This window comes from Syngnathus typhle, linkage group LG10 (genome assembly GCF_033458585.1).
Source record: "Syngnathus typhle isolate RoL2023-S1 ecotype Sweden linkage group LG10, RoL_Styp_1.0, whole genome shotgun sequence".
In the NCBI taxonomy this organism is placed as follows: Eukaryota; Metazoa; Chordata; class Actinopteri; order Syngnathiformes; family Syngnathidae; genus Syngnathus; species Syngnathus typhle.
Window position 1 is genome coordinate 4,459,869 of NC_083747.1, and position 16,722 is coordinate 4,476,590.

The window sequence follows — 16,722 nt, forward strand, 5'->3', positions numbered from 1 at the left end:
TGAAGCTTTCCAAAGCAGTCAATGTTTGAAATACTAGCATTATGCTACATTGTGACATGTTTGCTAATGTTCGCATTTTCTTCCCAGCTGTAAGACCAGGCTAATGTGTTCATTTTTACGAGTTGTTTTGTTGTTCTTTTTAACCCAGTTCTCATTTGCTTGGTTAGTGAAAAAGTGGAACCGTGTTTTGTTGTAGGTTAACGAGCTACCTTATCTGTTGGCTAGGTACCTGTGGCTAAAGCCAAACTGTGGCAAGGGTTTTACTTTCTGGACCTGGATTTGACACTTCTGTTATTTGAATTTGTAGTTAGTATTTTAACTGACATCACTAATGTCATTGATCTATTAATAAGGCACATGAAATTGCGATTTACCCTGAACAGTCTGTCGTGTATTTCCTATCTTTCAGCGAAGCGGTGCAAATGCTTCTTAAGGTTTCCTTCAGGCTGAGGAGTGATGTGTGTAATTTTATAGCCAGTAAGGACTAATCAAGAATGATTTTCCCCAAGGGGAGACTGGGCGCAGAAATTAGTTATAATAACACACCTATCAACATCATTTTCTTTGGGAAGCCTACTGTAATCTACTTTTATTTTTCCGTATTGAAAAAGGCGATAAGTGTGTTTAAACAGAGAGGCAAGTGATCGCTTGAATCCCAAAGCTTTTAGTAGGGCTGCTTATCCTCTCCAGTGTGACATTTGAGGACGATAAGAAATATAACACCAGTGAGAAGCATGCACTCCCCTCCTGTTTTCGGAAATTAAAGTTAGCTCATTTCTCATCTGCAACCTAGCTTGTTTCATGTGAGCTGTCCCATTTGGACTATTGTGGCTAAGTGTTGTGATCAGTCCTGTGCCAGCGTGCGGGTTTAACTGTCGGGCTCATAATGTCGAAGATTTTAGAGGCTGAATTCAACGAGGCACGCGAACGTGAGGTATATATACTCAAGCATGCGATAATCTCTAATCGACCATTATTGGATCTTTTATGTGAGGGTAATCAAATGTAAGCTATTATTCTCATTAAAGAAAAGCTGTCAAGTTGCTAATTAGAATTGAAAATATGGCAGGATAATCCAGGAATGATTAAAGGCGTGAGGACGTGAGGGAAAGCGGGGCGACAATTATTAGAGCCACGACATGGAGGTGACCAGATACAATTCCAAAATAAACCAAGAGCTGAAACAAAATCCAAAATACTGCCGACTCACTCAAGTTATGCATTTTTCGACTTTTTGGTGTGTTGATCGCTTCGCGATTGTAAATGTTGCTGTTGAATTAATTGATCAATTACAACAGGACCAGAAGTTCAATAAGCCTGAACAGCTGTAGCGTTGATTAGATATTGACTAATATGGTCCTTTAAGAGCCTCGGTTTCCTTTGTGCATGCACACAAATGTATTTAATGTAACTCACATAAAAACAACACAATCATTCAAAAGCTTCAAATCAGAGTCGGTCATAATAATGGCTGCTCTATTATTGGATTTGAAAATCTTGTTAAATATTTCATCAGCCTGGCTAGTGGCAGGTAATTTTATTACTCCCGTGGGTTAGTCAGGTAATTTCAGCGAGGTGACTGCCGACGCCAAATGACACTGTGTGTACGAAATGGCTCCGCTAACACCAGCCATGCACAGGCACCTCCGGTTTTTAAAAGCCCCTTAAAACAGAAAGTTAATTTTTTTGTCTTTTCTTTTATATCTTACTAAAAATGGCTTGTCAACTTATTCCAGTAAGTCTCTGATATTTTTCATTTTTATTTACCGCGCAAATCCTGACCAACATCATCCATTTCTCAGCTTAATTAAAGTTCTGTGATTTCCACAGTAAGAGTCATTTGTGCTTTGATTTTAAAGTCATCATAATATTTAATATACCAGTAATGATGTTTAATATCATTCCAAAAATGCATTTGTTCAAATGAAAACATGCCCCTTGATATATAGCCCGCCCACATCAGCACTTAAGTAGACAACAAATATGAACAAAAAGCCCTGAGCTAGTATTTGGGGTAATATAAAAGTAATATATTGGATTGTGAATATTATAACGGGGAGGGGAGAGAGGGTGCAGAGAGAGAGAGAGAGAGAGAGAGGGTGCAGAGAGAGAGAGAGAGAGAGAGGGTGCAGAGAGAGAGAGAGAGAGGGTGCAGAGAGAGAGAGAGAGAGAGAGGGTGCAGAGAGAGAGAGAGAGAGAGAGAGAGACGCGAGGTGACAATTTCACTCGCAGTCTCACTCAGTTGTTCGCTGTTCACGCACCGTGCTAGAAAAAAAATCTTTCCTTATCTTTAAAATAAAAAAAAATTTAAAAAAAGAACAATCTAATTTGTAATGATGGAGTTCGCTACTTTCCCTCCGGATGACTTGTATGTGTCGTTAATTCCCTTCAATGCCAGCCTCCCCGACGCGCTCCTACTCGGACCGCCAAGAGGCGTCGGGACCAACTGGACCAACGGTACCAATGGGACCAACGGGACCAGCGCGTCCGTGGGTCGCGACACGGCGAGGGTTGTCATCGCTGTGTGCATCACCGCCCTCTACTCGCTTATTTGCGTGGTGGGACTGTTGGGTAACGTTCTCGTCATGTACGGCGTGGTCAGGTATGAAGTGTTTGAGAATAATAATCGGGGGAGAGGAATTTACACTCCTATATTGTGCTACTCCATCCTCAACCAACATTACTATACTTTGTTTCAATTTAAGAATATATTATATATATATATATATATATGTATATATATAATTTTACTATTGATATACCACATTATTACCACCATATATATATATATATATATATATATATATATATACATACACACACACACACACACACACACACACATATAATATATATATATATCTTTATTTTACTATGATATACCACATTGATACAATGATGAGAAATACTGTTGCACTAATAAAATTGATAAAAACGTTTTATTCAAAAATCTATTACCAGTCCTAATTTTTTTTTTTTATCATTCCTATTCTTATACATTTTTTTCTCCCAATGCTTGAAGACAATTTACAAAAAAAGTAAATAATAAAATGTATGTTTTGTCTTTCTTATGTTAATGATTATGTGGAATTAGTGCCTCACTAAAATACCACACACAGTTAGTACTAACTACAGGGGAGGGAGACAGTGCGATTTCCCACTGAGCCTTGCGCTAAAACCTCGTTATGGCACAAATTTTCCCCATGAGAACTGTTTTCATCAAATCAATGTATTTTCTTTGGACGGGCAACACACTGTGATCAATCACTCCAATGCCTGTGCATAGTATTGATTTCTTAAGTCAGGCATTGCAGCTCATAGACAAGAAGCAGTTTGATCAAATAAGTCACGAAGGAGCCGGTACTACTATACGCCACTAAAAAGAAGCAATCTCGCTCCAAACGGCAGAAGTGAAGGCTTTCTGTGCAGGAGTCATTTTTATACAAGTGCGATTTAATGGAGGTTAGAGCCATTGTGGCAGAACAGAGGCTCTTGTGCAGTCGTAACACCATCACAGCTGTGCATCTAAAAAGCTTTTATTGTCTCGGGGAAAATGGCGTGTTATTGAGTTGAGAGATGAAATGAGGCTCAAATCCATCCAGTTGTTTGGTTTCCAACCTCCTTACGTTTTAATGGTGACCGCAGCAAACCTGCTCACAGCGCTTTGCTCCTCGCTAGGTACACCAAGATGAAAACAGCCACCAACATCTATATCTTCAACTTGGCCCTGGCGGACGCCCTGGCTACCAGCACCTTGCCCTTCCAGAGCGCCAATTACCTCATGCGCACGTGGCCGTTCGGGCAGCTCCTGTGCAAATTGGTCATCGCCATCGACTACTACAACATGTTCACCAGCATCTTCACGCTCACCATGATGAGCGTGGACCGCTACGTGGCCGTCTGTCACCCCGTTAAGGCCCTGGATTTCCGCACGCCAGCCAAGGCTAAGATCATCAACATCGCAATCTGGATTCTGTCGTCAATTATTGCAGTACCTGTAATGATCATGGCCGTTACCAAGGTGACAGACAAAGGTGAGGAGCTACAGAGATGAAACAATGTCAGACATCCTTTAGATGTTATGATACCATCGCTATTCATAGCTATTTGTGTCGGGAAAGCCCTGCGCGAATAAAGACTGCTAGTAATTAACCGCCAGGAAATGAGATTTAATTTAAAGAGGGACAGAAGATTTTTTTTCTGATTGCCGCTTAATACGGCCATTTTGATGCCAAGGAACTATGTTGAAGTGAATGGCTTGACTTAAGCAACAGTAAATCCAGCTCAAGAACAATTGTCAAAGCAGGAGGTTCGGATCAAAGCTACAACCTTCAAGTTGAGAAACAAACATTTCACCACCTGAGCCCGTCTAGAAATCGCTAACCTTGACAGTTAGCTTAGTCGTACAAAAGATCTTTTTCTCAGAAGCAGGCGCTTGTGCCGAATTGTGGGAGTAATGAGGCCGTAGAAGAGAAGACATTTGAGCTGGGTTATTAAACCGAAATTAGCCTATCCACATGAGCCTCCAACTGCCGTCTTTTTTTTTTTTCTTCTCCCCAGGCAGCGTCGATTGCAGAATCATATTTCCCAAACCCGAATGGTACTGGGACACGGTGACAAAAATCTGCGTGTTCATCTTTGCATTCCTGGTTCCCGTGTTTGTCATCACCGTCTGCTACGGTCTGATGATCCTCCGCCTCAAGAGCGTCCGTCTTCTCTCCGGATCCAAAGAGAAGGACAGGAACCTGAGGCGGATCACCCGGATGGTGCTGGTGGTGGTGGCAGCCTTCATCATCTGCTGGACTCCCATACACATCTTCATCATCGTCAAGACCATGGTGAACATCAATCACAATAACCTCCTAGTGATGGCGAGCTGGCATCTGTGCATCGCCCTGGGCTACACCAACAGCAGCCTCAACCCGGTCCTTTACGCCTTTCTGGATGAGAACTTTAAGAGGTGCTTCAGGGATTTCTGCCTGCCCTATCGCACACGTACGGACAAGCACAGCTTCTCCCGCGGCCGCAACAGCACCAGGGAGCCCGTGTCCGTTTGCGCTCCCGCCAACAGAGACAGACAGCCGGCGTGACTAGGCGTGGACCGGGAAGGGATCCAGGAGGACCTCCAGACCGAAGTCACACAGTTCTCCACCACAGGAGTGTGAACATTTGTTCCACCACTGGCAGGTTTATCTGTAGCTCATGCCCAAACCTTTTGTGATGGATCCCTGGTGAAGACACTCAATGCTTGTCTTTCAGTATACTGGAGAAAAATGCCAATGTGTGCCTGGAGATTCTAAACTGGTAGATACATATGTACGTAGAGATGAGTGGAAAAATAAAAATAGAAAAAAAAAAAAACCCATTCCCACAGGCACTTAATACTGCCTAAAATCTCTCGGGCTAAATTTTGGACAATTCCGTTGAAAGTAAATTGAGTCAGACAGACAATAGATAGTGTAGGCTTAATTATCGAAATGAGCAGATGGGGGCGAAAAAAGCAGCGGTCTGAGCTGTCACTGGTTGCTAGGCAATATCTGTTTGTATAATCCATCCATCGATTTTCAGTCCTCATTCCGATCACGGGTGAGCTGCTCAATCGCTGTCATTTGTCATCATTTTCCTTCCAGATCAATTTAACAAAGACTAGCCATTTTCCCCAATGCTCTTTTTGTAACAATTATTTTTTTTCAACACTACAGCACCAGCTGCTCGATATTATTTGGACTCATCCCAGATGCAAAAACACGGCAGGTGCTCCATCCAGTCTAAATGTGGCCACCATGACACCATTAGAACATCACTTTTTCCACTTGTGAGATGAACCCCGCTCCTCCTCGCTAGCTGTCCAATATTGACAAAGTTCAGACACATTAAAAATTCACCACACACTCCAAGCAGTTTTAAAATCAGCAAAGGCTTTTGGATATTTGTCTCCACTTCAGCACAGTATTGGTTGCTAGCTACATTGTTGAGTGTCACTGAAGTGCTTGGAGACGTCCGAGCCATATTGGGAGAGAAGCGAAGCTCAACGTAAATAAACACTCTGCGCCGACGGGCTTGCTATCTGGCAGTACACTACATCGATCCAAAAGGTCTGCTCGTCCAATTTTGTCACAACTTGTTAAATGATTCTATGATGGAGACAGCGCGCTCTGACAAATCATTACTCTAAATGATTTATATGTTTTATGACGATGCATTTAAATCCTCTTCTGCCTCCTAATGTGTAAATATCTCAGATGATGGCTCCCTTCACGGGTTGCATGCAATTGCCCCTGAGCCAAAAGAGGCATGAGAGACGTCTGTATCCCCGACAAAACAATGGCACTGCGACAACAATATTCGAAAAGGATTTCGCACGGGGCCCTTTGCTGTTGCTGTAGGCACTGATCCAGGATTTATTTTATTTTTTTACTCCCGTGCCAAAGGTGTCTTGACTGATGCATAGGGGGGATAAGAATATTATTTATTGATATATTTTAGAATATTAAATGGAGGGGCTTAACAAGGGCTATACATATTATTAACTGAGGCATCACCCCTCAATTTGTCCCGACCACCGACATAATTAAACTTTTGTAGACTCTGTAATTTTGCAAAAGGCCCACAAAGAGCAGTTTAAAAAAAATTGAATAATTATTCTGAAAATTTGATCCCCTTTCCTGATGACTATGAATGGTGCCCTGTGATTGGCTGGGAATTAGTTCAGGGTGGATCACGGTTGTCACCAAAATTCAGCGAATTTAGCTCACCAGTGACCCATTAGGATGAGCGCTATAGAAAATGGATGGATGGAACTTTTGTCCGTATAATGTATATCGAACGGGCCATTCAGAGAGCGAGAGCGACACCACAATGACAACGAGTCTTTGCCGCTTAAAAGGGAGAAACATGAATGCGCTAATGTGCTTCGGGAAATTGCAATCAATTGGCTGTAAATGTATTCTGAGATGGTAAAAAGAGAACCTCTGCTCCCGACATATCCACTATTGTCTGTCGTTTCCACTCATCTCGTGGTAGGTTTTTCTCTACATTCAGCCTACACTGAATGCTTTGAAAAGGGAAGGCGGCGCTATAAAGTCACTCAATGACCTCAAACGGGCTTGGAGGAAAGTCATTAGCAAGTCAAGGAGAGGCTTCCGATTTACATTACGTCTGATGGGGGGGGGATTATCCATCAAGGATGACTCGGAGATTTAAACGAGGCGATTTGTTTTTAAAGCACATTTTATGTATAAATGTGGAACTGGTGCCAATGGTGGTATCCTTGTTCCAAATGTAAATACAAACACAGAATAGAGCATTCAGTGATGCTGCAATTTTTTCTTTTTGGGTTGCAATGTGCTGTCACGCTGTTGTACTGCTACGCTCGAATCTAGTCAGCATATTTACGTTAGACTAGATTTTCCCGAAAAATTCTGAGTTATTTTTCTCTGATATATTTTTTCTTGATGTGGAAAAAAAACAGTCTTGTGTTAATATGAATTTTTACCCAATCATGCCTATAAAAAGAGAATATGAATGTTTTCTTAGGCCTGCAATGCTTTTAGCTGAATGACAATGTGAATCGTAATGCCTTAATCAACAAGTTGTTTTGTGTGTCTAAATGTTGTTTACGTTTTTTATTTTAACGCAGTGGACCTCCGTTACGTTAAACATCCACGTATAACTGATGGCGTGTAAATATGCACACACATATACATCTATGCGGCGGCCACGGCAAAGGATTGCGTTCTTTTGAAAATGGTGCTTTAAGAGCACTACAATTTGCCATATACAGACTATCGAGAGGCTTTTATACTGTACAAAGTACTTTGGCGAGCTTAATTGTCCTGCGAGGCAGCGTAAATCATCTTATTGAACCACACTAGTAGATTTTCATTCCTTGCAGTGGTAGTTATCACGGATATCGTTGACACGTATATTTAAATGCAGTGTATGAGCCGATAATTAGTGAGTATGATCATGATGAGCATCTGTGACCTGTGAGGGCGTTGTTATTAAAAGAACCACTAGGGGGAGAGTGAAAAGCACAATATGTCATTTGTCACGTCAAGGATAAAATTGGAAGCCGTCAGGGATAAAATTGGAAGTCGTGGCTACTCAAGTGTCAATCAGGGTACTAGGGGTGCAGTACTGCTTTTGGTCGTTTGGGGCGCAGTAGTACACTAACATTGGTTTCCCCGTTTGCAAAATATAATCGGTACCGATGACTTCGATTGTCGACGCCTGTGAATAATTCCTGAACTTGTTTATACGATGCATGTTTGTTCATTTATTTACTTCAAACGATCTGGGCTTTTTTTGCTTTATCAGGACTGAGACTTTTTTTTTTGCAATTATTTGCAGAGTGATGTTGACTCTAAACCAATTATGGTTCCTATGGTAATAGATAATAAAGGAACATGGAATATGCGAGTTTATGTTGGGAATCTTATCTTTTTTTTCTCTCTCAGACACTCATTAAATATGGATTGCAAAGGATATCTGCTGAATATTAATCAAGCATTTAACACGCCAATCAGCTGCACTTTTTTTTGGTCATAAAAAACGTATGCTCCGATGCACTTGAATCTTACATGCCCACGCTCTGTTAGAAGACAGCTAATGTCTCTACTGAAGGAATAATTAATAAGCAGCACATCTCATCTGGATTGATTTCAGGCTCCCGTGGATGTTTAAATGATTATTTCATGTCCGAGTTGAATAAAGGCATCTCGCACAAAAGAACGGCTGCTCAGCAAAGTGTCGCCATGATCCAGCCGAGCTGAGCACAAGACAAAATGTTATTATGAGGCTGGGGAGAAGGCGCGATTCTTTTCACCCACCGCAGAGGGTGAGTAAATCATGGCTCTTATGAAATATACATGGTCTTGTCTCTACTGTATTCAGTATGCGGAAAATGAACGCATTCAATACGTTTTTGTTTTTTTTTATTTGCAAATGGAAATAAAGTGGGTAGCACTGCATGTACTGTAGTAGTTGGAAAAGTTATCTATCAAGATATCTATGGAGCACCACCGAGCTCAAACTGAAAACAAATCCATGAGTATAAAGTGATAAATTGGGAAATATGTTTTAAATCATGAATAATAGGCGCATTAAGAACTAATATACCTGCATGGAGATGAAGATTATTCTATTCAGTGCGGGGGACAGCTTTTAAAACACAAAATGTCAACATCACTGAGGAAACTAGTTGATTTTCAAACAATACCTCCAAGATGCATTTGGCCCATGGTGCCATTTCTGTCTGATAATTTAAAGCTCCCATGTGCGCCATTGGCAACATGGCTGAGTTTTCTTCTTTCTTCCTTTCTTTGTCAGGTTGAAAGCTTTCTCTCTGATTGGGTATTGAACATTCCGTAAAAAGGCAAACGTGGATTCATACAGCAATGAATCATGCGCGCATAATTCAATACATTTATAGTTGCACTTGTGCCTTGGTGCTAATTAAAAAGAGGCGAGAACGTTGCTCACATAAAGCCTTGCCCTCGCTTGTACGGTATTCGTGTGTCACCAACAAAAGCTCATTCAATCCAGCATATGCGTGGTGAAAAGCTGCGAGACTTTTAAGAGATTTGCAGAGCACAAGACACGAGTAAGTCAACTACAGCACAGCAACACCTTGAGAAGACTGATTTGTACTTTAACCCAATGAGACATCTTTTTGTGCGGAGGATTAAATCACGGTGGAATTTGTCCATTTTGATTCAGGAGTAAGCGGTGCAAATTTCCAATTCCGAGCAAGTTGCATTAGTAATGCAGAGTTTCCCGGCAAAGGATTAGGCCTGCTGTTTTGTGCATCCACCCGACACTTTACATTAAAACAGAGAAGCAAACTTTTACGCCAGCGGAATCCCTGCTGGCTCAAAGCTCCAAACTGGGTGCTATTAGCCAGCTGGAAGGCACAAAACCCCAAACTAGCCAATTTACTAATTTCACAGTCAGCCTTTAACTTTAGCCGCAATGAATGTTTCCAATTTTGCTGCAGATTATCCAAAACTAAATTGATCATAGAATCAATATGACACAGAGCAGAGGAACGCTAATTGAAACAGATGTCTAACATCAGTTGAGTTCTTCTGCACTGCAGCTACTGGTCATCCTCCGAGGGGGCTCCCCCCCCTCCTTAGTCAGCATCTCAATATATCGAAGCAATCTGCAGTGATTGCGAATATGGTCCGCAGGCGATGGGGCATAAGTAGCTCAATAAGTGCGAACTTCTGAGAAATTCATTTGCTAATAATGTCCCATTTGCTTTCCAGCACACACAAGTCCATGCGAGCTGTGACTACAAACGATGCTCTCGTCCGCATGCCATGGCAACAGGCAAGCACTCAAAGCATTTACCACAGATTTCTTTCTCTTAGTTTTTTTGTGGTAGTAAACCTCAAAGATACATTCACCTGCCATGACACAGGAAGGAGCAACTCAAACCGCGAAAAGAGGCTTCAGAAAAACAAGACATAATGAAAAACAAATCTTTTTCCCTCTCTACATTTGTTTTTTTGACATTTTACCTACTCTGGGGTCAGTATTTGTGGACAGGATATTAAAAATGAATACGATTTTCACTGCAGGCAAGTTTGTAATCGACATCATAATACTGACAATAACAATAATATATGGCAGCCCCGGAGTAGAGAACTATCCTTTGTGTCCGACAATGGCTCCCTTGGAAATTGTGGCAGACGTGCCTGACTTCATAAATATAGCTGCATATATTTGTAGATGCAGACAGCCCATAGTTCATTTTAAAACATTATGATCTAAGTTGCATAGCAACTGAAAAGATGGAAGAAAAATGCACCAAGCGGCAGTGACAGGAGGGTTTTTCTTTTGGCAACAAATATACAGTTATCAAAAATCTTTGTCTATGTACATCTATTTTTGTGTACTTTACACTTGACAACTTTTTTTAATTGTTTTACAAATAAACCAATCGGCAATGAAATAAGTTTTTCTGTTTTGTGCAAACAAAATAAAATAAAATAGGGAGAGAGAACTTAATTTGGAGGAAAAGCTCAATTTTCTTTTAAAAAGCAATTTTCAACTGAAAAATAAAACAGCAGGTTGTTTTTTCCATTCCCTGCTATGGTGGAGTGATGAAAAGAAAGCACATTGTCAACAAACATTACAATTATTGATGGACGGCTGCTTACCAGATGACAATTTGATTAAAATGCAAGAAAAAAAGCACAGCAGGATATGGCTCACCTTGTCTTGTCGGAGACGCATCACGACTTGCAGGCTGACAAGCTCATTAAAGATGCACAGTGGAAGACAAAGACACAAATCAAAAAAGATGCAAGTGAATGCATGCGAGAGACTTTGGTTCAGTTTGAAAAAGAAGCCGGTTGCCATAATTAACTTTCCTTGGCTTTATTATGCCAGGATCAATGTTTTCAAGAAATTGTTTTAAATTTTCCTTCGATTTACCTGGACACTTACCTTGTACAAGTTAGACATTTTGTTTGTACTTAGACACTCCTGGCTGGTATTTTACAATTTAGAAATAGATGTTCTGTCGGAGCCATAATTTATGCCAATTTGATTGATTTGTAAATTAAACTGTTTTTTGAATGTGTCTTAAGGCCAAAAGGGGAGCAGTTTGAATTAAAAAAATATGTGACATTATACTCATTAGATTATTTTTTTTCTCTCCAAACACATTAATGTGTCCCTCCACAATGTTTGCCAGGGGTTATGAGTCACCGACTGGTCGTGATGAAGATCATGTCAGAGCAGAAGGTTGCCCATAATGACCCTTGGCACCACGCAGTACGTTGGCACATACATCAGTGGCCGACTTTGAGGTTACATCATGAGATCAGTAGTAGGCGTCTGTCCTACACAAGTCAGCAGACCATCTGGCAGACAGGAGGTCCAGAACCAGGAGGACAAACAGGGTCATCTGGAAACATATTTCCCAATTCCCTACTTCGCCTGCATTTTGAGACTAATCATTTGAAACTGGCTTTAGGGATGTTTCAAAGCGTTATGACCAATTTCAATAAGTTTCATGTCAGAAAAAAATTATTCAATGTAGAAAAGTATAAGGATTCCAAAAAAAACAAACATGTAATATGATTGAATTTATTCTCAGACAGGACCAATAGCAAAATACAAAACAGTGACCCAATTTAATTGAAAACATCTTGAGTATTTTCTCTGGACAGCAGCTCGACAGACTTAATTGGCATTAATGTCCTGTCTAAACCAAACACCATGCAATTATTGCTCGAAACCAAAGAAATAAAAGGCATTCTTTAAAAATCCAGTCTGGGCCTAATTAAAAAGGCTCTTATGTACACGTACAGTCAAACTTCACCTATCACAGTCATACTAATGACTTTTTTTATTGAAAACGCACCAAAGGAATATGGTTTTAAAAAAATAGCTTTGTATTCATATCTATCATGACATACTCAAAGTGCCCACCACCATATTAGGCACATCACATCCACCACCATATTAGGCACCTCACATAAGGCGGCCACTTAGCTCTTTTAATCTGCCATGATGGAGCCACAACAAGACAATGATCTTTCTCCACCACCACCACCACCACCAATTTCAGGCACAGTGAACACGGCTGAAGCATCATTACACACCTGAGAGGCTCATCAACTTTCCTGATTGTCTTTGACCAAAAGCACTGTGTGCTGCCCTCCACTGGACACCATCAGAACTGTGCAGTTTTCCAGCTGCTTGCCCGTCATTTTCACAGGGCTCCACTCGTCGTCCTCCTGGCCTGTGCCGAGTTGTAAATTGGTGCCCATTCCCCAAGCGTACGCAGACCCTAGAGGAGGCCAACGTTAGGCAGTTCGAAGCAAACGCGACTCGAATTGAAGATCTGGAAGCATTTCTCACCATCTTTGGTGACCGCATAGCTGACGGATGCCCCGCATGTCACTCTGCTAGCTGGTTCAATCCCACTGACGGCTGTGGGTTCACTTTTCTCTTCAGCTTGTTTGCCGAGGCCAAGGCGCCCATACTCGGCTCGGCCCAGGCTGTACACCTGTCCTGTTAAAAGATCTGCCGATTTAGACTCTGCGTGAAGAAATATCTCCTGAACTAATCCTTCCTTTTACCTTCCGAGTTGAGGCAGACCGTGTGATGTTGTCCTCCAGAGAAATCAACCCAGGTGGAGGTTGAATTTTTGAAGCAGGTCAGTTTCATGGGGACGAAATACATCTTTGAGCTTTTAGTTCCTGGATGCAGGAATCAAATACAAGCGTGACAAGAGACAACCTGTAGCTGTTGGAGAAGCAATGACACATCTATTCAAATAGCAGGACACTTACCCAACTGTTGATAGTTGGAGAGGCCAAATCCATAAATGTGCCCGTCTTTGGACAAAGCAAATGTGAAGTAAGCCCCGCAAAAAGCGTCGACAAAGTGGACTTTCCCTTTCACTTTGACCGTCTGAGGAGTCAACAGACGATCTACAAACAGACCAACAGCGCCGGGATTAGCATAGCCGACGACTTTTACAAGAGCTGCCGAGTCTTGCGACTCACCAAGGCCTTTCCTGCCTCCCCGATTTGAAAACTGCTCAGGCACCCTTCCGAGCTGCCCCTGCTCAGCAGTGCCTGACGTGTAGAGATTTCCCTCTATGGTCACCATTACAAGATGGTCGTTACCTGCCGAAACACAAATGGACGTTAAAAACTCAGGTTCAAGGATGTGTTGGCGGCGCGACTCGTCGCTACCTGATACAACTTTCACGACAGCTTCTGTCAAGGGAACTTTAGTTGGAACATCGCTTGTTTTCAAAGGATCCAGGAGACCTATAACGCCATTACTATCCTGTGGGGAAAGGAGAAATATTACACACTGCACAAGAAGATATGAAATACCAACGTGCCATTGGCTTTTCGAGAGACAACATACACCATAATGCAAGAACAAATCAACCCCCCCCCCCAGAAAAACCCGCTACCATGGCTTGAATTTTTAGATATGTACACATTCGTATCAACCAATCGGATTAGACACACACAAGTGCTGATTAAACAATTCCTATGCTGTGTACTTCAAGCACTAAGTGAGGCTTCTTCAGGGAAATCTTCTCCAGTCTTAATAAAGGGAGCTGGAATGCCGGAGGTAGGCAGGGATAATAGAGATGTAATTACCAGTGGGCCACTGAGTACTATATTAATGAAAATGCAATGACTAAAAAAACAACAACAACAACAACAACAACAACAACAACAACAACAAAAACTGTGACACACGTAAGGACCGGAGAGATAAAAACAACCCAGTAAGATTAAACCAGTTAAAACTTTAACTTGATGAATTTCTGTCTCTTGATCTTCAAATGCTTTAATTGCAACGTTTCAAAGAAGCCCAAGGAATTGCATCACGTTATTAGTGTGTGTGTGTTAGAGATTCATAGCCAGCTAAGGGGCTGCAAAAGGTGAAAAGCTAACAACGGTATGACTTGGCTCAGGAGACGTGACAGCTTGACAGTTGAGGTGGATGGGTTGGAGCTTTCCTGGCAAACAATATGTAGGAAGGTGACAATTGTGGATTTTTCGAAGATGGATTTAGACCCAGATGGAAATTCAACAATATTGTCAACGCCTAGTAAATAATTGGTATCTCAGCCTCTGCAGCAGATAGACACGTCATTCCACAAGCATTGGAAAGCCTTCAAAATCATCTTCTTCCCATGTCCACAAACATTCTTTCAGTCACAAATGCCCATTGAATAGTTCTTCTGGTTTGAAGTCCTTGAACGTGTCATCCTGTGTTACTTCTGATCCCAAAATGATGCACCCACTCGTAAATAAATATACAGTACATTTTTGCAATCAATAGCCCTCACTCAATATCGCTTTTGTTTTGTATTCTGAGATGTGTGATAAATGGCAAAAAAAATCACATCTCTACACTTTTAACCAATCTTTGAGGCGTAGGAGGGAAAAAGTAAAGACTGACCCTGAAGGTTCCCCACACGTACACGGTTCCTTCCTCGGTTAGTGCAGCAGTGTGGCTGTCTCCTGCTGACACCTGGACCACTTTCTCCTCCAGGAGAACCTTCCCGGGAGTCGTTTCCGACCCCTCCTCTTTTGTGTCCCGACCAAGAGCCTTTTCATCATTGCAGCCAAAAGTGTAAACCTAAGAGAGTGTTTCTTGAGATTAGGTCAAATGCATCCATGGGTCACTTGAGTGTCATTCTAGATTGACTTACCATGCCAGTCTCACTGAGGCACACAGTGTGCATGCCCCCGGCGGCCACCTGCACTATTTTCTCAGGTAGCGGCACCAGAGCGGGCTTTTTCCTCTCAATGATGTCCTCGCCTAAGCCCAGCTGTCCCACATCACCCTGACCCAAAACAAGAACGTGGCCCGCCTCCTTGCCATGACTCCTGTGGTAAACTGTAAAATCATAATCACAGTATAAACATGTATGAAATTTCTAGGCTGTAAATACACCAACCCAGCCCCCACCCAAAAAATTCGCATGGTGCTGACAAACTCATATATAACTAGTTATTTAATGATGAGTTAGTGTGACTGACTTGATAAAACCATTCATTACCTTTGACTTTCTTTGTATAGTTCACCTCTTCAATTGCTTGTGATTTCCTCTTAGGGGACATTTTTTAGTGGTTAGGAGAGTATCACTTGAATCCTATAATGACAGATACATAAAGAGAGGCGCTTATTGTATGAATGTAAAATGTTCTTTGGCACAATCTCAACCTTTTGCCACACCCGCAACCCAAATCTGCAGGAACGGACCCTGCTCATTTGCATGTAAATGCAAAGTCTTGTTCGATTTTAAACGCAATTCTAATGGAACTTATTTCTCCGTGAACACATGTAGACTGAATGGCTGAGCTTACTTCTACAGACTGCAAGATTCGAACCTTGACAGAGCATTGGCAACTTCTGCACGCGTTCTAAAGCTAATGTAGCCTCGAATAAGCGTCTAGTGACTAATCGCAATCTAAAAGTGGGTCAAAAACGACGAAGTTCAAGTATTGTAATTTAGATAGCAGAAAACTATCAAACAAAACAAATGTTGGACGCCAAAATGTATTTTCAGCACGGCTACACATGGCAAAGACTGCTAGGTTTAGTTAGCGGCTTGAACGTGAGATTCAGGAAGGTTTGAGACGTAACTTAACCGCTTAACTTGACCACCTTCGTCATTGTACTTGTGCTAAACTAAATCATGTGTTGAATTTACAAACCTGGGATTATTGCAGGTATGCTCAGGCTAGAAACTAGCATGCACATGCACAACACGCAGCTGACTACCGGTTCTAGCGGGGTGATTACTCTCGCGATAACCTCGGACGTGATTTTGGAAGCTCCGCCTTCTTAAAGAGACAGGGACACTTAAAATCTCCGCAGTTACATAGTCTGCGGTGGTCTTAATATTGAAACAATTCAAGTCGCAAACTATATTTAAGAATAATAAAGACTCATGGAGGAGTTTCCCACACATGTTTTAAAGTGCTGCACAGCACAGTCAACCCTGTTACGATTTTTTAAAATTAATATCTAACACTGGATTCCCGAGTCCTGTTTAGCTTGAGCTGTATGGAGTTACATTCTATGCTCGTTATATTTCACAATGCAATAATCTGCTGTTTTTTTCTGTAATAAAAATATATTTTTACTTTACTTCCTCTTCCCCACACCAGGTGTCACTGAGTTCCTACTTTCCGCTTGACAGAGAACAATAATTTAATT

At 41.6% G+C, this 16,722-nt stretch overlaps 2 protein-coding genes across 2 annotated transcripts; one reads left to right on the forward strand and one right to left on the reverse strand.

The window, feature by feature from the left end:
• Positions 1–2,243: 2,243 nt before the first annotated feature.
• Positions 2,244–8,539, forward strand: oprd1b (opioid receptor, delta 1b). The gene is made up of 3 exons (XM_061288938.1): positions 2,244–2,602; positions 3,679–4,034; positions 4,561–8,539. The coding sequence occupies exons 1-3, from the start codon at positions 2,334–2,336 to the stop codon at positions 5,088–5,090; spliced, it is 1,155 nt and encodes a 384-aa protein (XP_061144922.1). The 5' UTR covers positions 2,244–2,333; the 3' UTR covers positions 5,091–8,539.
• Positions 8,540–12,088: 3,549 nt separating this feature from the next.
• On the reverse strand, positions 12,089–16,341 carry rcc1 (regulator of chromosome condensation 1). Its single transcript, XM_061288836.1, has 10 exons — positions 16,218–16,341; positions 15,560–15,652; positions 15,209–15,396; positions 14,956–15,135; positions 13,722–13,818; positions 13,530–13,652; positions 13,314–13,454; positions 13,101–13,220; positions 12,880–13,032; positions 12,089–12,808 (listed from the first exon to the last, which is right to left on the reverse strand). Exons 2-10 carry the CDS (start codon positions 15,618–15,620, stop codon positions 12,633–12,635), a joined length of 1,239 nt encoding a protein of 412 aa, XP_061144820.1. The 5' UTR covers positions 15,621–15,652; positions 16,218–16,341; the 3' UTR covers positions 12,089–12,632.
• Positions 16,342–16,722: the final 381 nt, after the last annotated feature.

What these genes read in the sequence shown, in the direction of transcription:
- oprd1b (XM_061288938.1), top strand. Translation starts at nt 2,334, where the DNA reads ATGATGGAGTTCGCTACTTTCCCTCCGGATGACTTGTATGTGTCGTTA. An exon ending in GTCATGTACGGCGTGGTCAG is followed by an intron (nt 2,603 to 3,678) that starts GTATGAAGTGTT and finishes GCTCCTCGCTAG; the next exon opens with GTACACCAAGATGAAAACAG. An exon ending in TACCAAGGTGACAGACAAAG is followed by an intron (nt 4,035 to 4,560) that starts GTGAGGAGCTAC and finishes TCTTCTCCCCAG; the next exon opens with GCAGCGTCGATTGCAGAATC.
- rcc1 (XM_061288836.1), bottom strand. Translation starts at nt 15,620, where the DNA reads ATGTCCCCTAAGAGGAAATCACAAGCAATTGAAGAGGTGAACTATACA. An exon ending in GCCTCAGTGAGACTGGCATG is followed by an intron (nt 15,136 to 15,208) that starts GTAAGTCAATCT and finishes ACACTCTCTTAG; the next exon opens with GTTTACACTTTTGGCTGCAA. An exon ending in GGGAGGCAGGAAAGGCCTTG is followed by an intron (nt 13,455 to 13,529) that starts GTGAGTCGCAAG and finishes GTCTGTTTGTAG; the next exon opens with ATCGTCTGTTGACTCCTCAG.